This window comes from Glycine soja, chromosome 1, assembly GCF_004193775.1.
Source record: "Glycine soja cultivar W05 chromosome 1, ASM419377v2, whole genome shotgun sequence".
Lineage (NCBI taxonomy): Eukaryota > Viridiplantae > Streptophyta > Magnoliopsida > Fabales > Fabaceae > Glycine > Glycine soja.
In genome coordinates this window covers 14,987,871-15,008,991 of record NC_041002.1, presented here as the reverse complement: position 1 = coordinate 15,008,991, position 21,121 = coordinate 14,987,871, and the positions used below count along the sequence as shown (strand labels likewise).

General features: G+C 34.7%; 1 protein-coding gene across 2 annotated transcripts in view; it reads left to right on the top strand.

Moving 5' to 3' along the window:
• Window positions 1-5,109: 5,109 nt before the first annotated feature.
• Window positions 5,110-21,121, top strand: part of LOC114412880 (E3 ubiquitin-protein ligase BRE1-like 1) — a 41,164-nt gene continuing 25,152 nt past the window's right edge. For both annotated transcript variants that reach the window (XR_003666839.1, XM_028376982.1), the window contains exons 1-5: window positions 5,110-5,597; window positions 6,613-6,774; window positions 6,890-6,974; window positions 11,276-11,503; window positions 11,601-11,762. Coding sequence is in view for 1 of the 2 variants with exons in the window: in XM_028376982.1 (XP_028232783.1) it covers window positions 5,481-5,597; window positions 6,613-6,774; window positions 6,890-6,974; window positions 11,276-11,503; window positions 11,601-11,762 (754 nt within the window). In the remaining variant the exon portion in view is untranslated. The remainder of the gene's footprint in view (window positions 5,598-6,612; window positions 6,775-6,889; window positions 6,975-11,275; window positions 11,504-11,600; window positions 11,763-21,121) is intronic.

The window sequence follows — 21,121 nt, the reverse complement described above, 5'->3', positions numbered from 1 at the left end:
TTCATATTATCTAGTAATGATGGATGTGAACAAGCATAACGATTGTGAGAATAAGGGAAGATTCAACGAGAAGTGTTGGTGATTAAAAGATGTAGATTCGACCATAGGCATGAAGGGTTTGCTAATGGCTCAGTGAGAATAAAACCATCAGATAAATAAAATGGTGGTTTGGGTAAAATAGTCGAACTTGCTTGTAGAGTCCTTAAAGTATTCACTGATAAATGATGCCTCATTCTTTTACGTTTTAACTTTAAATTTTTATTTTTATTTTTATTTTTTAAGATACATGTAGAGGTTGCTTCCTAATGGAACTCTCAAGGTCTCTAGTTAGAAGGACATAACTTAGTTTTATGTATTCATTCATTCATGGGAGTTTAATGATATTGGTGTTTTCCTTTTATAATACTTTGTATGTTAAATGTTTTGTAATTGTTACATTAAGTGTTTAAAATTCGTAAGTTTAAGAACCTTTAATCAAGTTTATAGAATGAGTCAAATGAATTGATCTAATTAGTTTTAGTTTTTAAAAATCCTTGTGTTCCTCAACATCTAAGGATAGTTATAATAATGTCCTTTAGGGAGTGTTTGGCAGACGAAAAGTTTTTACTTTCCCGAGAATCTTAAAGTGGGAAACTATGATTCCCATATTTAGTATGAAATTAATAAAAAAATATTGTTAGGAAACTATGATTCCTAGGAATCAATTTTAGCTCGCTTTCCCACAAAAACATTCCCAAGGAGGGAACATGAATCCAACTTTTCCACGTGGAGGGAAAGTTTTAGTTACATATTTTACATGAATCTTTTAATTCACAGGAAACATATTAAGGGGTTGTATTAGATTAGGATTTCAAAAGACTATTCTAACATAAAAAAGTCTTGTGAATTTTAAAGATTATGTAGGAATATTATGACTTATCATATTTCTTTATAAGACTTTTATGATAGTTTGGATATTAATGGATTTATATCATAAGAATTTAAAGGATTTGAAAGGACATTATAGATTTATAAGATTTATAAGATTTGAAAGGATTTTGTGAATTTTAAAAAACACATTCAAAATTACAAGAGTTAGTGAATAAACAATAAGAAATGATGAGGTTTGGATAAAAAGAAATAAAACCAATATAATTTTTTTAATCTTTTAATAGCTATATTGATTCTAGTTTTATGTCCTCCTATATTAACCTCTCTTGCAATAACATCTTCTCATTCTCACTTCTGGATTTAAACAACAAAATTTTCAAAATTATACTTAGATTTTATGGGATTTTTTTAATTACTACAATTATTTCATGATAAATCTAATGACATGTTTAAATGAGATGCAATAATAAGCATATACTAGAAGGGAGTAGTGAGGGTGAAAAATTGGTAGGAGGGTTATTGAGTTATGTAGATGACGAAATTAAGGGTGACAGTCATGAAAATATTGCGTCGAATAGGTGATGAACATAGTTAGTATAAGAAAAACATGGTTAGTCTTATCACATAAGACAAACATTAATTTAATTTAGAAAACAAAGGAAAAAGTGCAAATGAGAGGAGTATATTTAACATTTTTTTATTCCAAAAGAATAAGACAATATATATGACATACGCATCTTGAAGAATATTAAAGAGAGAATAGGGTATATATGACGAGAGAAAAGAAATTTTGGTAATCAATAAAAAGAAAAAAGTCTAGCAAAATCTCAAAGGTTTGTGTGAGATTGTTAGATAGAAGTTTTATACTAAAAAGTTTGATGAAGTTCATTGAAATCCTTCTTAAAAAACAATCCATTGTAATGTGTATATTTTTTAATACCAAAAGACTTTTTATAAGTTATAAAAAGTTCTAATGAATACCATCGAATTTTGTTGTCTTCGCTAAAAAATCTTTAGAGTTTATTTGGATGAGGGAATTTAAAATTCTAAAAAAAAATAAATTCTTAGAATTTTAAATGCTTCAATTGAAATTCTTTCATTTTCAAAATTTTGTGTTTGGATAAAGAAATTAAATTTCTTCATTTTCCAAATTTCTTATTTTGATAAAATAGTCAAATACATTCTTTTATAAAATTTTATATTTGAATAAAACAATTTTTTTGAATAAAATAATTAATTTTTTCATTAATAAATTCTATGTACTATTTGTGGAGTGTGATATTTCAATAAATAAGTACTATTTTAATCTCTTTCAATTAAAAATATATTAATTCCAATAAAGATGTATTATTTTTTGAATAAAAGCTTATTGGGTCTCCATGTTCTTACTCAATAGTCTAAATGAGCTAAAGACTAACACATGTAAATATTTCAAATGGTATGAATTTCTAATTTTGTAAAAGGTTTATGACACTATATTCACACACAAAAGTTGGTAGTGTATGCAATCTAAAGAAGAAATAGTATCATACCAAGAGAATCTTTCACTATTTGAGTCAGCTTGTTATTCCTGCAAGCAAAGTAGCAACAAATCACTAGCTATATATACTTTGATTGTCTAGAAAGAAACAATGATAGTACAAAAAACTAGAAGCAATAAAAGGGTCTCATCTTTGAAGCTAAATTGCTTTTTCAAGTACAGATAACATCTAGCAACTAGAAGGACATAAATTAAAAATGAGAAATCAACACCAAATTCATATTGTAAGGCACATGACACCTCTTTCTCTTCAAAGCAACAACAACATCACCTAAAGCTGAAAGGGAAAGATTAATGGCTTTGCCCTCATCAAGTGTTAGTCCTTTGGCTCCAGTTCTAAGCAACTATTTGGTGCCTCCAAGATCAATCCTCCACAATTTACTTCACTTTTAGCTTCAAATGCATCCCCACACCAAAATATGTTTATCCTCATCAAGCTAGATATATGAAGCTAAATAGATAACATAACTATCAAGTTGAGAAACCCATTAAAATACTTTGAAGTATCTAAGTAAACCTATAACTCACCAGTGTGATCTGCTTGATGCCTCATTCACATTAGTCCAAGAGGTGGATCTGAACCGTTTGCCCTTGTTGTACCACCATTTGGCTTTGCATAATCACTAATTTGCACTTTTGAGAGACCCTCAATTTCAATCAATCCCTTTGAATCTGTTTGAATATTGAGATTGCTATAGAAGGAGTTAGTCATTAGTTAGCTAGAGTTTATTATACTGTGGAATTCAATCTTTGAAATGTTAGAATGAAAAGAAAAAGGGAAAAAATGTTACCACTTTGTCATATATTGTTCATGTGGTCTACCAGACTGTCTTGGAGATAACAAATCCCTGAGATTGCCAATATACACTTCCAACATGCTCATTGCAAAAGTAAAAGAAGATTGAATTGGGAGTACTTTAAGGATCTTTGCTTTTGAAAACATGATACCTTAATCCATTGGGTCATCATGATGACGTATTTATATTGAATATGTATCAATTAGGATAAACTCAAATTTTTTTCTTGATTTTGCTCATTCACGATGGATGTAATGGTATTGAGGGGGAAGTGCCCTTTGAGGGTGAAACTAGGACCATTCTTTATCAATTATTATTATTGACATAACCTTTGGTTTTTCTTGGTAGTTTTGATCCGAATAAGATGAAGGGAGTTGGCTTCAAGTGAGGTCATAAGGCTTAACTACAAAGTTATGATATTAGAGAGGGGTAAATTTGTTGTAATGCACGATTAAGGGATTTTACAAGGTTGTTGGTTTTCCATCTATTTTAATAGGAGGTTTTTGAACTACTTGAGCCATAGTGGGTGCTTTTGAGAAACAAGTGTTGAGCTTGGAGCAAGAATCAATGTTGAAAGTCTTATTGGTCGTAATGATATTGGGAGGCTACCACTTAGTGGAGGGTCATATTGATCTCTTGATATTACTTTATTACTACTCATTTTGATTCTTACAAAAACTCTCTTGTTAGAAAATTTTGCAAAGAATTTTTATTCCCTTTGATATGAATAATATCAAAATTGAAACATGAGAGTAAAGATTGCCATTAGAAAAAAATATGTTTAGAAACCAAATTTTTTATATCTTGAAATTTGGTAATGCATAAAACAATGGATAAAATTTCTTTTTTAATTGTAGAGTGCTTTTATTGAGCTGGATGCCAAATGCCCAAATAATATCTAATTATTTGTTCTTTAGAAGGTATTTTTGAATCTTGCTTTAGGATTCCTCCATACCCTATGTGTGAGGCATCCATTTCTACAATCAAGGAAGCTTTTGGATTTGAAATTCCTAAATAAGACAAATGCTTTTTAATTTGCTTAATTTTAATAATCACTTAGGTTATGTCGACATTCCATGAAGGTTGAATTTTTTCCTAATCTTTTGTATAATGGGACACAAAGTTCTAATAGTTGTAATAAAATATGATACATAATTTAAGAATCCTAAAAATCTTTGTAACTGCTTTTTATATTTATAATTATTAATTATTAATAGCAATATAAATATTTATAATATTTTGGTCAACCAAAATTTTGTTATTTTCTATTTCTTGTCATCATATATATGCTATTACTTTGCTAGATTTAAAAAATAATTAATATATTTTAATTTATAATTATTAATATTAGTACAAATATTTATAATTTTTTGTCAACTAAAAAATTATTCATAATTTTTAATTAATATGTTTATTTTCTTTCTGTTTCTTGTAATTATTTTCAAGATTTAAATACTAAATTAATATATTTATCTTCTTTCTTTTTCTTGTCATCATATATATGCTATTGTTTTTGAAGATTTAGAAACTTATTTAATATATTTATATTATTAATTTTAGTATAAATATTTATAATTTATTAATTAATATATTTATCTTCTTTCTGTTTCTTGTCATCATATATATGCTATTGTTTTTCAAAATTTAGAAACTTATTTTTCAATATATATATATATATTTATATAATTAATAGTTAATAATATTATTGTAAATATTTATAATGTATAATTTTTAATAATAATATTAAGTAATTAATCCTCGAATATCCCAAACTCAAGAACGGATACATCATGCGTCACAAACAAGTGGATCCTTATACTACGAAAATACCCTCAGAACCTTTCAGAAATTACGTTATAACCATTTCGTTGAAGAAAAGTACAAATCGTTTCTCTCTCCCTCGTCGGCTTTCACTTCAGAGAAAGAGAAAACAGCTATGCACACAACTGAGAGAAAGCGCAACACTCCCAGAGATTGAAAAACCCTAGGTTTTATTCCTCTCGATAAGTTCTCGAAGTAGATAGATAGACAAATAGAAAAAGAGATTTTTTTCTTCCTTTTTTTTTTGTTTTTTCATGTTATGTGTTCCACTGGTTGGGTTTGAATTAGGGTTCTGAGGGATTGGTTAAATTCGATTTATTTTGGAATTGGAGTTTGTGATTGGGTTTGGGGCACCTTGTGGATGATGGTTTTTCGACAAATGAATTTGGAATTTTGTGATGTGAGTGAAGTTGGTGCTCTCTAGGGTTTGTGTTTGTGTGTGTGCGGTTTCAATGGGGAGTATGAGTGACTCAGACAGAAAACGACGTCACTTTAGCTCCTTATCCCCTACACCTGCAGCTGCTATTGCCAAGAAGCTACCCTTCTTGCCCGTTTCAGAAGACAAAAAGGTGTCACTTTTTGTTTTTTTTTTCCATGATTTGTTTATTTAACTTTTTTCCTTAATATCTAAAGCTTGTGTTTCAAATATCTAATTTCTAATACGAAAGATGTGACTGGTTTCCTGATTTTCTAGGGTTAATTTTTTGTCCCTTCTGATGAACTATTATGGTTTTTAGCGTATTTTATTGAGAAAACTGGATCAACTTGGTTTCATGCTTTGACTGAAATTATATAGCATGCATATGTTTGTACCGAAAGTAAAGGCTTGATTTGAATTGGTCTGAACCTCTGATTTAACCCCAGAGCGGTGCTGTCTGACATTGCTGTTGATCTGAACCTGGTTTTAAGCAAATGCCCTATGTAATTCGTGTGTTAGACCTATATCAATAGGTTCTGCTACTATTTTGTGTAATTCCTATAATGGATGATATTTTAGTTTGTTAGTTAGTGCATTAATGGTTATAATTCTTTGCAACGCTTTTTTAACTTTCTTTTATGCTTGATTGTTTTTTGATTAATAATATACCCATTAATGCACTAACTTGATTTGCAATAAAAAAACAAATTCTGGAGTTATATCCATTAATGCACTCACAAATCAATGGTTATAACAAATGCTATTGTATAGCTCTAATCAGTTTCAATATATATTTCTTGCTTTGGGTTGCTTTGGATATAGTTTTTATTCTTTATGGTTGCATTTCCCTTTGATCCTAGCAATCCCTTTGCTGAGTAATTAAGAAAGAAAAATTTATGTGTATTTAGGAAAATGCTGATTTAGTTTCATTTCTTAAAATTAATGCTTATACAATGATCCTGGATTCCAAATCCTGAATAGATGTTATTACCCTTTTTTACCTCATGGGACTTTAAATTAACAGCAATATCAGTCATGTATCTAGTACATCATATGCATTTCATTTACTGATTACTTATTACTGATCCACTACATAGGGAAAACTGAACTAATAAGCAGTGTCACTGTTTATATTTGAACTTATGCATTCTTTTCTTATGTTGCAGCTTGATATTGTTGTACTTCAGTATCAAAATCAAAAGCTTACACAAAAATTAGAAACTCAGAAGTTAGAGTATGCAGGTCTTGAGAATAGGTTTTCTCATCTGAAGGAGAGGCAAAAGTCGTATGATTCCACTTTAGAAGTGGTCAAGAAGTCTTGGGAGCAGGTAATTGGATCCCATTTCATTTTTGCTTATAATATTACTGTTATATTACTTGATTAATTATTTTTCAATGATTTGTATCACAATGACATCTGGGTATTGTCCATCTTGTGCTTAGCTGGTTGATGATTTGGAGTTGTGTTCTGAACGTACGAGAGAGTCAAGCAGCAAAACAAATTCTAGATTTGCATCAATCATGGAAGGTGAGATCATTTGCAAATGACCATTGATTTTTTTTTTTTTTTTTGTTGTTGTCTTGTTGCAAGACTGATTTAATTCTTTGTTTTATTGCATGCATTGACACTAATATATTTTGTTTTTGTTCAAATAACATCTGTTCCATAACTTTTCTTTATGGTGGAATGGATTGAAAACTTTGTTTGGAGGTTTCAGTTTATATAATATGATGGACATTTATTGCTAGCAAATTCGTTCTATGTATATTCTATAAATTTTAAATGAACGGATTAATGAAAGACCAAATCATTTTACAGAAGACATTACTTTCTGTAAACATTAATTGTTTACTTTGCTTTTGTGGTTTTTATTTTTGCTCCTTCATAAGTGTGACCTAAAAGTAATATTTTACTTGCCACATTAATGTGAATTTAAGTCAGGAGGAATAAATGAACTGATTAACGAAAGGCCAAATCATTTTAGAGAAAACATTACTTTTTGTGTTGTGTGTAGATACAAACATTAGTTATGTACTTCTCTTTTGCGGTTTTTAACATCGCTCTTTCATTAGTGTGACCTAAAAGTAATATTTTACTTGCTACAGTGATGTGAATTAAATTCAGAAGGCATTAAAAAAGGTAAACAAAAATTTTGGAGTTTTTCTTTGTTTAAATTGGCAACAACATCTCATGTATGCATTACTTCTAGGTTAAGCATAAAAATAAGCCAGAGTAATCAATTGTATGCTAACTTTCCAGAAAAACCAACCACTTAAATGATCTCTAGCTGTGCTGATAGTTTCAAGAGCATTTAAAGCTCTTCTGCTTGTTTGGATTACTTTCTTTGCTTTCAATTTCAGCCAGAACTTTTCTCTTAGCATTTGGGGGGGGGGGGGGGGGGGTTAAAGCTTTTCTGGGAGTAAAGCAATCTAACCTGATAGCACAGCTAATATAGCTGTGTTAAAGCTAAGTCTAGCCCTTAGTGGTTTGTGTCTCTTATTGTAGAGATCCCATTGGAACCTAAACGAGGTCAATAACCCAGAAGTCTTTATTTTTTTTTTTAATGTTTTATAGGCCTGGAAGCTTCATTTTCAACATGTAATCCTTTGCCCTCCATGTTTATGGGTTTGGTATTTTACTATAGTGGGGAACCTAACCTAATATCTTATAGGATTAGAGCTCTAGCACCGTCTTTGGATAAATTTGGATGAGTCTATACATAGATATGTATAAGTTATAAAGAGGGAGAGATAAATTCTAATGATGAAACTTAAATTTTATGAAAATGAATTAAATTGACTACAAGTACAGTAATCTCTTATATATATATCTCTAGACCAATTAGTTAGAAACCTAACTAACTTAGCAAATCACTAAACTGACATGGCAGCCCAGCATAATAGTCTGACTCCTAGCAACTATTACAGATGCAAGATACTGTTACATTTACAACTTATACTCCAACAGGTTGTAATGTAATTCCATTAATTAAGATTAGGAATTAATAAACTGGAATGTGAAGAGAGCATTTGTGCCTCTGAAGGAGCTTTGCTCTGGGCAGTAGGGATTACGATCCCTCTGTATTTTCCTTTATGCTTCATAATACACAAATTTCTCAGTAGTGTTTGCTGCTCACTACTATTTTTCCTTATTTCTGTTTGTGGTTTCTAACATAAATGCTCTTAATTAGCAAAATAAAATAAAAGCTTAACTATTTTTCTTCCATGTATATATACAATATATAATTCTCCCATGTATATGTTCAATATATAATATGAACGTAGCAATGAGTAGTTTGGTCCAGGACTCCACCCCCTCGAGAGCAGGATGCCGGCTGAGACGTGAGGCACTTCAAAGTGCCATTCATTCTTGAATATTCAAGTTTCTAGAATTGTACTTACTACTTAGTATTATTCTATAAATTTAGAAAGGTTTATTAGGAAAAATTCTCTATTCAATATTTTTTTGGAGGAATGAGTTCTTATTTTTTAGAATAAGAATGCTAAACACACATTCACACAGCTTACACTTTACGAGGTTGAATTTTAGAGTTCCTTTATTATGGTGCTGTGCTGCCACAATTCATGCACCTTCTTTACTTTTATTTTTTTAATTGTATATCTTTTTGAGCTTATTTTGTTTTTTAAATTATTTTAACACAATTAAAGAAATAAAATTCTGAAAAATAATAAATGATTTTCTAATCTTGCATGGATTGCAAATTTTGTAAGATAAGACTATTGTGATATAAGAATAAAGATAGAAAATTGAAAAAAAAATACTTTTCAAATTTGTTGATAAAATAGAAACAGAAAGATATTTAAATGTGTAAATAAAAACTTTGTTCACTTTTAACATTATTAATAATTAATAATTTCTGATGTTTAAAATATTTAAATGTTAATATTTGTGTTCATATACAATAAAAATTAATAAAAATCTAGAAGAAAAAACTGATTTTTTCAGATTAGGTGAAAAGTTGAACAAGTAATCTCATTTTAGATAATGTGATAAAGTCATAAAGATATAATAATATAAAAAATTTGAGTTTTCTTCACTTTTATTTCTTTTACCATGATGTAAAAATTTGTAAATTAAAAAATGCTATAGATATATCATATATATTTGGTCTCTAAAACTATGACCTTTTTTAGAATAAATTCATCTTCATTTTTGTTTTGTTTTTAGTCTATGAAAATATTTGAATTATTTATTTGTTGTCCTAGATCTGGTATTGGGCCGCCTATCATATTATTCAGCACTAAGCCTAATAGTACTAAGCATGAAGTGTATTGGGAAAAACCAAGTCCTACTCCTACATTTACTAGTGGTAATGCCAAAATTGAATGTACTAGTGGGGGGCAATTGTTACATGAGCTAACTTTTGGGGTTGAGTATTGAGTTAGAGTCTATGATAGCCTAAACCTCTTAGAATGTGGGTTTGGGCCTAACTCAATCCCAAAAGCTAGCTCATAGGGTGAGGGTTGCCCCTCATTCATATACTTTATCTTGGGCTTATCTCTAGCCAATGTAGGACTGAGTTTTTCCCAATAAAACCCAAAATTGTAAGATGATATTTAGTGCTTATGATAGCGATTGTTGTTGGGTTTATTAGACCACCCATAGATGTCGAGTCCTGTAAACTTCATGCTTAAGATGTCTAGTCATTGATACGAGGGGTGTTGTTGGAGATTCCACATCGATTAGTGATGAGGCCAAAGTTGTAAATATAAGAGGGGGGCAACTCCTCACCTCATAAGCCAGTTTTGTGGACTTGAGTTAGGCCCAAACCCAAATTTTAAGATGGTATTAGAATCTATCTTATATTAATTGTTTGCCACTGAAATATTTTCAACTTTTGTAGGGTTGCTGAAATTATAAAATTTTTCCATATTCTGAAAAACACTATAGATCAATTTACTTGAGTATAATTGTTTGCCATTGAAATATTTCCAACTTTGTAGGGTTGTTGAAATTGTAAAATTTTTCTGTATTCTAAAATGCACTGTAGATCAATTTACTTGAGTATTCTGAATTTTATAATAGGTAACCCGATTACATGTAATAGGTAACCTGAATCTAGTATAGTCAGTGGTTAGCGCCTTTATTCTCTTTACAGTGGCAGTATTTTTGGTGAATCTTTAAATTCAATAGTGTTCATAATCAATAAGGCTTACTGGTAACTGTATTTCATCCTGTGGCATTGCATTATTTTTGTTGCCATGCTGTATATTATAAATTAAGCTATGGAGATAAAGTGATAAACTTACTGGAAAGAGTTATTTTATTTTTAAAGGGAGAATCCCATTGGCCATTACCACTTGTTTACTTATTTTGGAATGAAGTAAAATAAAAATTGCACTAAGTTGAGTTAAAGAGAAGATATATGGAGAAACTTTTGATTTTTCTATTCATATATTTCTCTTTTCCTCATCTCAACTATTGTATTGGATTTGTAGTTTAAACGACATATGTAACTGAAAGTGTTGGATATTTGTTTCTTATTTTAAATTTTAATATGCCCCATATTGGCCATATTTTCTTAATCTGTTTGGGATACTTGGAACCAATGGCCTGGAAAGATGTTTGGACACTTCTGTTTTTTTATGTATTTGTCTCTTAAACGTGCAATAATGTGTCTATTTTTCAAGACTCCTTTGAAGTTTGAATTATTTTCAATTAATGGTTTTGGTGCTACCTGTGTTTCTGGGGATTGCAAAATCTCTCTTTGAATTACTTGATTTTTTTTATATTATGTCAGAAGCTTTATAAGTCTGAACTTTGATAAAGTGTATTACCTAATGAGGATCCTTTGATCTGTTTGCCAGATGGCAGTCCATCTACTGTTCAGGATGTGTTTCTTAGCCGACTAATGCAGACTGATGCAACTGAATGTGCGTCCTCATATAACTTTGCAAATCAGATGGAAGAGCATAGAGAAATTACCATTGAAAAAGCTAAAAGCATTTTAAAAAATATGGTGACAGCTGTTAATAACCTTTGGGTTCTGATGGATGGATTGCATACTGCATTATTGAAAAAGCTTCCAGGAGATGGTAAGATATGAGTGCTTGTTATATATGATTGTTGACTGTTGGGCTTATTCTTTCAGAGCAGTCTCTCTGCCTTATTGGTTACACTGCTTGTTTATAGATTTGTGTAGGCAGAAATTGTCCTCTGATCTTGAGGTGATAGTTAAAAACTTGAGATTGGAATTCAGTGAACTTCATTTAAAGCACAAGTCTTTAGCAAGTGAGTTCCTAATTCAGAGAGGTCTTGATGCCAAAAATAAAGCTGACCTTGAAAGATTAAAAGGTAAATTGTTTCTACCGTGTTCTTATGCATTTAATCCCTACTGTGAACTATGAAATCTTGAAGTTACTTGTTTCGACTATGAAATTTTGTGTTGAAATCATATAGAAATTTGATGCCTGTAATGTATGGAGAAATTTCGATGCCTGTAATGTCCACATTTTCCTGTTATTTAATTTGCAGAAAGGAAAAGATTGTGTGTATTATTATAATAGTGCACCCAAAACAGAGTACAGATGAGTTTCGAGGTCTCACCACCCTCCACTTCCCAAATTCTCTCCCTAATCCCTCTAATTCCCCTCTAATAGACTTTTTGTATTTTCTTAACCAACTAACAGTTAGTTCTAACTATCTAACAGTTAGTTATACCAACTAATAGTTAGTTATCCTGGCTATCCTAACTAACTAACAGCTAACATACACCTTTCCTCACCTATCACATTCATTAAGGTGAGTTTTCAGAATTGTGGACTTTAATAATGCAATGTGGCATCAATTTTAATTTGAAGGGATTTTTAGTGTATGGCTCTTTCTAAACTTGCTGGGGAATATAATATTGATGCAGAGGAGTGCTATGGATACACTCTCTAACATACTCCTTCAAGCACATTTTTTAATTGGCTAAAATTTATTGAAAACTATGAAAGGAGAGAGAATCATTAAATATGGTGTGGGACCCACTCAAGTTTGTCATTTTCAATAATTTCAACCAATAAAGGAGAATGTGTTTCGAAGAGGGTGTTCTTAGCATTTCTATATTGATGCAATATGAGTGGAATAATACATACCTCTATATGGGCAAGCCAAATATACTATTTTTTTTATATCAGCAAAAATAATATTATATATATTATAATAAAAGCTGTACAAGTGGTACTAGTATATGTACAAGTCAGCACTCTGTAATGCAGGAATATGGTTCCATAATACAGACTATACTGCACGAATTAAGGAACCATATAACTGACTGTATAGGTATCATAGATTAGCCCATCAGCTAAGACACTAGACCCCCCTTCTTACAAATCCCTCCCTAATGTTACTTGACCAGTGGTGGGAAGGCACTTCAAATCCTTTTTTGAGATAGGTTAGCCATGTCCAGCATACAAATATGACATCCTCCATCTGCTTGTTAGCGTTGAAGCTGTCATTTGAGAAGACCAATCTATTTCTGTGATACCATGTGTGCCAAGTTAGGGAGATCCACCAAATCTGCCATCACTGCAGATGAATTTCCGAATTCCTGCAGAAGGAATGCTGGAGGAAATGCTGTTGTGGGTTCTGCTGGAAAGCTCCCACCATTTTTACCCAAGACATCGATTCCCACCATAGCGGCAGGATCAAATGACAGTTGAAGAACAAGTGAGCTGTCTCTTCTTCCTTATATCTCCCTGATGCATCACCTTTCCAAATCCACTAGTCTTGATGATTAGGATCGATGGAGAGATCCTGCAAATCCTCCAGAAAGTTGGCACCCATGACTGTTTCAGATTCTAATAGAAACCTCCTCCACTGCAAGTTCCACTCCCATGCTGCATCCGATAAGGTATAGGGTATTGGTCCATCAACGGAACACCGTCTTCCTTCCACCCATCCTCCCAAAAACCTCACCTTTGACCCACACCCCGCACTCCATCTTATTCCCCTTTTGAACCAGTTTCCCTTCCCCATTGATTTATAAGTGGACCTAAGATCTTGCCACCATACAGATTCTGCCAAGTTCCTTCTATTCTCATCTAGTTTCCTCCATCCTCCGTACTTAGAGTCCAACACTCTAGCCCACAACTCTCCTTGATGGTGAAACAAGTTCCACTGCCATTTTCCAAGAAGGGTAGAATTAAATTTAGACAAGTCCTTGATTCCCAGACCCCCTTTCTCCTTTGATAGGCAAGCTGATCCCCAGCTAATCCAGGAAATCTTCTGCTCTGCATCACCCCCCACAAAAACCTCCTCTGCACCTTCACCAGCTTGTCTGCAACTTTCTTCGGAATCCTGAAAAATGAAAGAAAATAGACAGGGATGGGGTTCAGGATGAACTTTATCAAAGCCACCCTTCCTCCAAAAGAAATGAATTTTTGTTTCCACTTTGCTAATTTTCTCTCACATTTTTTGATAATAGGATCTCAAGTCGCACTACTTCTTGGGTTTGCCCCAATCGGAATACCCAAGTAAGGAAAAGGTACCGACATCAGGCTGCAATTTAATTATGTTGCTGCACTATCCGTCCATTGCTCTGACATCCCAATAGCTCCAAAATTGCTTTTTGTAAAATTTATTTTCAATCCTGAGACCAACTCAAAACTTCTCAGCATCACCTTAATTGTTCTCACATTCTCCATTGACGCTTCCCCGAAGAATATTTTATCAACTGCATACTGCAAGATGCTGATATTTACCAACTGAGAAAACTTTAAACTGAATTTTCTGCAAAGCTTCTCTCATCAGGCCAGTTAATCCCTCTGCAACAATGTTGAAAGGAAATGGGGCTAGTGGATCCCCTTGTTAGAGTCCTTTTTGTGGAATGAATTCAACTGAAGGACTCTCGTTAACCAGTACAGATATGGAAGCTGATTTAAGGCAATTGTCAATCCAAGTGATCCATTTGGAGCAAAAGCCTAGCTTTCTTAGCATGTGTAACAGAAAGTTCCAATTGACTAAGTCATACGCCTTCTCATAGTCAACTTTGAACATCATGCAACTTCTATTGCATCTTTTCACCTCCTGAACCACTACATTGGCAATGAGAACACTATGCAACATATGCCTGCCCTCTACAAAGGCAATTAGTCTCTCATCTATGATATTAGGCATCACCCTCTTCAACCTTTTGGCTAGCAGCTTGGCCACAATCTTGTAGATGCTTCCTATTAGTGAGATGGGCCTATATTGGTTGAGGCTTTGTGAGTCTTGAACCTTAGGAATCAATATTATGAATGAAGCATTACTTCCCTTCGGAAATCCTCCATTGACATAGAAGTCATCCAAAAACCGGAGCACATCGGATTTTATGACATCCCAAAATTCCTTGATGAATTTGAAATTTAGCTCATCTGGTCAGGACTCTTGTCACTCCCACAATCCCACACTGCATCCTTTACTTCTTTCTCATGGAATCTCTCTACCAGAGAATCATTTTGTTGCTGGGCAATGACCTTGAATCCAACCCCATCTAATCTAGGTTTGTCCCTCTCAGCCTCCTTGAATTTGTTTTTAAAGAGCATGTGAACCTCTTGTTTGACCCTGCTAGGTTCATCAATCCAGCACCCATCAACAAGCAGCCCTCTCAGCATATTGTGTCTGCGATTTTCGTTGACTATGAGATGAAAGAGTCTAGAATTACAGTCCTTTTCCTTGATCCACCTGGTCCTGGCCTTTTGTCTTAGCAATGATTCATGAGAGATAGCTGCGGCCCACAACTCCTCCTGCAACTGTTTTCTTAATTTTAGTTCATGGCCACTCAGCTGTAGTTCATGAGAGATAGATGCAATTTTCTTCTGCTGGAGTTGGCTAAACATCTGAAAAAAAGATTTGATATTCCATTTCACTCATGGGCAAGCAACATAAGGGATGGGTTTTGTAATCAGTGGGGGATTGTCCTATAGGTTTTTGATGGAAGGATATCTTCACTAATTCACACCTATAGATTGTTAATTCCTGCAATAAAGCTTAAATTAGGTTTCCATAGGTCTTCAAATAGTATGAACACAATGTACATATATCAGTACCACTTGTACTAATTCCTTTATAATATTATAAATTAGTTTTGCTTATAAAAAAATGGTCACTGAGCTGTCTTTGATCCCCTTCCACTTCCAGCACATTCAATTCCCTCTCAACTCTTAATATCTTCTTTTGAGTGTCACCAAATTGCTCCTTTTTCCTAACTTTCAGTCTCTGTTTAAGGCCTTTTATTTTCTCTTTTAACACATAGCCACTCCATCCTCTTATGGAATTTGCTGACCACCATTCTCGAACCACTTTTCTGAAGTTTTTATCATGAAACCAGCAGTCCAGCACCCTAAAAAGTTTTGGACCCCAGTCCACATAAGTTGATCGCAGCAGAATTGGGCAATGATCTGAGAAATTCCTCTCCAAAATAAACTGGGTGTGCCTTGCCATTTAATGAGCCATTCATCCGATACTAAGATCCTGTCCAGCCTGCTCTTAGCTGCCCCATTTGGTCTATACCATGTGTATTTTCTCCCCACACAAGGCATATCATCAACTTCTAGGTCAGCAATCCACTCATTGAATTCCATGACAACCCTCTCATCTTGCTGTCTTTGACTGATACCTACTCTTTCTGATTGTCTTCTGATGCTGTTAAAATCACCTAATATACACCAAAGACCTCCCAAGTCAGCATTTCTCAATTGTCTAATTTGATCCCACAGATTTCTCTTCATACCCACATCACATGGAGAGTAAATGTTTACTATAATGACTTTTGCACCATCAGCCGCTCAGATTCCTTCCAGGTAGATAAAACCACTGCCACTGAGCTTCTTCTGAAGTCTGAAAACTTGTTCACTCCATAAGCACAGGATTCCACCTGCTTTATTACAGGCTGGCTGCATTTCCCAGCTGACTTCCAAATCACCCCACAATGCTTGGCACATAGCCTTATCTACTTGTTGCTTCTTAGTTTCTTGTAAGCACAACATATCTACTCTTTCTTTTTTTACTAAATTTCCTGATAGCTGCCCACTTTACCCCCCTCCCCAGACCTCTAACATTATAAGATATGATCTTCATGTATCCCCTTCCCTGATTCCCAACCTTTGAGCCTCTTCCTTATCCCTTTCATTCTTACACATCAGCTTTGAGATCATTGTGTCTTCCTCAAGTTGGCAAGTTACTTCCAAACTCTTGCCGTATCCCAATTCTTTGCTGCTTCTCTTATCTGTTCAGCGGTTATATGAGTTGGGGTTGTTGTTGTAACCCCACAGTCCTGCTGGTCAATGCTCTGCTCTTCCCACCCTGCCACTTCCTTTAATCCACTTCCCCTCGCCATTGTTGGGGAGCTCTCACAATGACTTGAGCTATCACACTGGCTTGAAACATTGATAGCCTGGATTATTGCATTGCTGTTTGGCAGATTTTCCTGTCCATATTTGGGCCCAACGTTTTTGTTTTTGTTTTGACCAATTTTCTTTTTACACCGGATTTTCCTGTTCGGTGTGCTACCCCTTTCCTCACAGCAGGTTGACTGTACTTTTTCCACTCATAGTTGCGACTGGTTTCTCTCTCTCATCCACTCTCTGTTTCTCTCTCTCATCTCTCTGATGCTATATATTTTAATCAAGCCAACTATACTATTAGACAGTAAATACCAGTCTCTCTAGAATAATGTGACTGCTGAGAGGATGATTTCTTTGGAAGTCTTGAATCAGCCTTTTTTTTAAACAAAATAACACAATTTGCAATTAGATCTTGCTATTCAATATCTAGTTAGGGCAATGAGTTTGGGTCTGATCTTATATGACCCTATAGAAAGATGATGGTCTTGCCAGTATTAATTTGTTTGAATTGATGCTCTTCCATTCTCTTGAAGCCCTGATGCTGTTGCCTTCATTCTTTAGTTTAATGGATGTGAGCCTCTTCGTCTGATGTCGTCACTGTTAAGATAATTGATTTGAGAGAAAGTGATGGGTTATATAACAGATAACAAAATAACACAGCAAAAAAATGGACAATCTGTAATTATATTGATGGAAGAAATGACAAATTACAGATAAAACAAAGATAGAATGTATTGATAGTGATAGCTATCAACCCAAAGCACTAACGGCTTCCCTCACCTCAAGGTGATCTCATTTCTCTCTCCCAATCCCAAATTCTCTCTTCCCTCCGCACACTAAATACTAACTACTTCACGTGCTCCTCATCACCCTTTTTGCCAGCTCATCCTCTTTCATTCCCTTCCCACGTTTCCTCTTGTAAACTCTCCAAACCTGGGGCTTATAATTCTCCTCAAGGCCCACTTCATTATTTTTGTTTCTATCAATACCACCCTCCTTAAATCCAGCCTTGTCCACAAGGCTAAAATCTGGAAATTGTCCTCGTATGACAGCATCGTCTTCCCAAGTAACATCCTCACTAGACTTATTCTTCCATTGAATAAGGTTCTGAGGAATTGAGACACCCCCCTGTGTGATCAGCCTTGAGCCAATAACCTTCTCTGGATATATGTCATCAACAGGACCAACCTCTAATTCCTTGGGAAGTTCTCCTAACACAGAATAATTCCCAATAGCTTTCTTCAATAAAGAGACATGAAAAATAGGATGTATCTTAGACTGTTCTGGTAACTGTAACTTATAGGCAACTTCCCCCACCTGAGTTATAATCTTGAAAGGGCCATAAAACCGTGCAGCAAGCTTGGCATTAATCCTTTTTACCACAGATTGTTGTCTGTGAGGTCTTAATTTTAGAAAGACCCATTCACCCACTTTGAATTTCACTTCCCTTCTCTTCTTATCTGCATACGTTTTCATTTGTTGTTGTGCTCTCAACAAATGAGCCTTCAGCTGATTCAGAGCCTCGTCTCTTTCACTTAATTCCAATGCCACTGCAGCCACCTTAGTCTCATTACTTAGGAAACGAATGATGCTTGGTGGTTGCCTACCATATACGACCTCAAAAGGTGTCCTCCCTATAGATACATGAAATGTGGTGTTATACCAAAATTCAGCCCATGGAATCCAATACGACCATGTCTTCGGTTGTTCAGAGGCAAAACAACGCAAATAACTCTCTAAACAACGATTAGTAACCTCAGTTTGCCCATCCGTCTCAGGATGATAAGCAGAACTCATGTTCAGCTGAGTCCCTTGCAACTTAAATAGCTCCGACCAAAAGTGACTCACAAATATAGGGTCTCTGTCACTGATGATGCTCATAGGAATCCCATGCAAGCGCACAACCTCCCTAACAAACAGTTCAGCAACAGATTTGGCCGTGTAAGGATGCTTCAATAATAAAAAGTGACTATACTTTGAGAGTCTATCAACCACTACCAAAACCGCTTCAAACCCTCTAGACTTTGGAAGACCAGTTATAAAGTCAATTGAAAGGTCCTCCCAAATGGCATTGGGAATTGGCAAAGGTTGTAGCAATCCCCCAGGTGAAGTAGCTGCATATTTCTGTCTCTGGCATACATCGCATGCCCTCACAAAGTCCCTGACCCGTCTTTGCATTCCTGGCCAATACAAATTAGCTGCTAACCTTCTATAAGTTCTCAAGAACCCCGAATGACCTCCCATAGGTGTCTCATGAAACTCTTTCAGCAGCAGAGGAATAGAAGGTGAATTAGGAGACAACACCAAACGACCCTGATAAAACAAAATACCTTTCTGCACAGTAAAACCAGCCTTCAAATCAGGATTCATTTGAAGTTCTTTGACTGTCTTCTGAAGCATTGTGTCCTGCCTGACTTCCTGCAACAGCTTCTCTCCATCCAGCCAAGTAGGATAAGACAACAACACAGAAAATTCCATGTCACCATGACACCTTGACACCTTGACAAAGCATCTGCCGCCTTATTCTCTAACCCCGGCTTATATTTAACCTCAAATTGATAGCCCAAAAGCTTGGCCAACCAGCACTGTTGATCAGGTGATGTCAGTCTTTGTTGTAAAAAATGTTTCAAACTTTTATGGTCAGTGTAAACCACAAAGGGCCTGCCCAACAGATAGTGCCTCCAGTGTTGAATGGCTAAGACTAAAGCCATGAGCTCCTTTTCATACACAGATTTTGTTAAATTGCCCTCTGATAAAGCTTTGCTAAAAAAAGCTATAGGCTGGCTCTGCTGCATCAAAACAGCACCAATTCCTCTCCCCGCCGCATCACATTCCACTTCAAACGGAACAGAGAAATCAGGTAACACTAGTACTGGAGCTGTAGTCATGATCTGCTTCAGATGATTGAAAGCCTCCAGAGCATCTTTTCCTCAAATAAAGTTATTCTTCTTAGTCATTTCAGTCAACGGTTTAGCAATTTTACCATAATCCTTGATAAATTTTCTGTAATAACCCGTGAGACCTAAAAACCCACGCACTCCTTTGACATTCTTAGGTTCAGGCCACTCCATGATACACCTAATCTTCCCTGGATCTACTGCTACACCCTCACCAGAAATGATATGACCCAGGTAGTCAATCTGTTTACATCCAAATTTGCACTTTGCCTTATTAGCAACAAAGCAATGCAATTTTAGAATTGTCAACACTTGCTTCAAGTGCTCTAAGTGTTCAGTTTCATTCCGACTATACACAAGAATGTCATCAAAGAATACCAACACAAAGCTTCTAAGATAGGGTCTAAAAATATCATTCATAGTGGCTTGGAACGTGGCTGGAGCGTTCATTAATCCAAAAGGCATAACAAGGTATTCATAGTGCCCATTATGAGTCCTAAAAGCAGTTTTCTCAACATCATTTTCATGGACACGAATCTGATGATAACCAGATTTTAGATCTATCTTAGAAAAAATTGTTTCCCCATACAACTCATCTAGCAACTCATCGACAATAGGGATGGGGTACTTATCTGGGACAGTAGCTTTGTTCAAAGCTCTATAGTCGACACACATACGCCATGAACCATCTTTCTTCTTGACTAAGATTACTGGACTAGAAAAAGCACTCATGCTTGGTTGAATCACTCCCGCAATCAACAACTCTGTCACTTGTTTTTCAATTTCTTCCTTTTGGTGATGTGGATATCTATATGGCCTCACATTAATAGGACCATGCTCTGGGAATAACTTGATTTGATGCACCTGTTTTCTTTCAGGAGGCAGTGTTATTTTCTCTTGGAACACATAAAAAAATTGGCCCAACAGTTTAGTCACTTCCTCATGCCCAACTTCTGATGTTGCCTCTACTTCATCATGATTAGTCCACCACCAATCTTCATCACCTCTCCTGTGTTTGTCCTCCAAGAAAGATTGTAAGCACCCTTGTCTCCCTTGGAACCTACCTTGAGATTGCAGATTAATCATCTTTCCCTCATATAAAAACTGCATAGAAAGATCCTTCCAGTCCACTACCACTTTCCCTAGAGTACTCAACCATGATACCCCTAACACCACATCCAAACCTCCCAACTCCAGCACTAAAGCATCAACCACAAATGTTTGAGAACCCAAACTGATCCTAACTCCCTCACATAATCCTTTAGAAAGAACCTTATGACCATCTCCCAATCTGATCGTTTTAGCTGCCATAGGGGTAATTTGCAACCCTAAAGCAGTAGTTATTTCTGGGGATATGAAGTTATGGCTAGCTCCACTATCAATTAAGACCACCACTTCGATGCCGGCAATCTTTCCATCTATCTTCATCATGTGAAATTCCCCC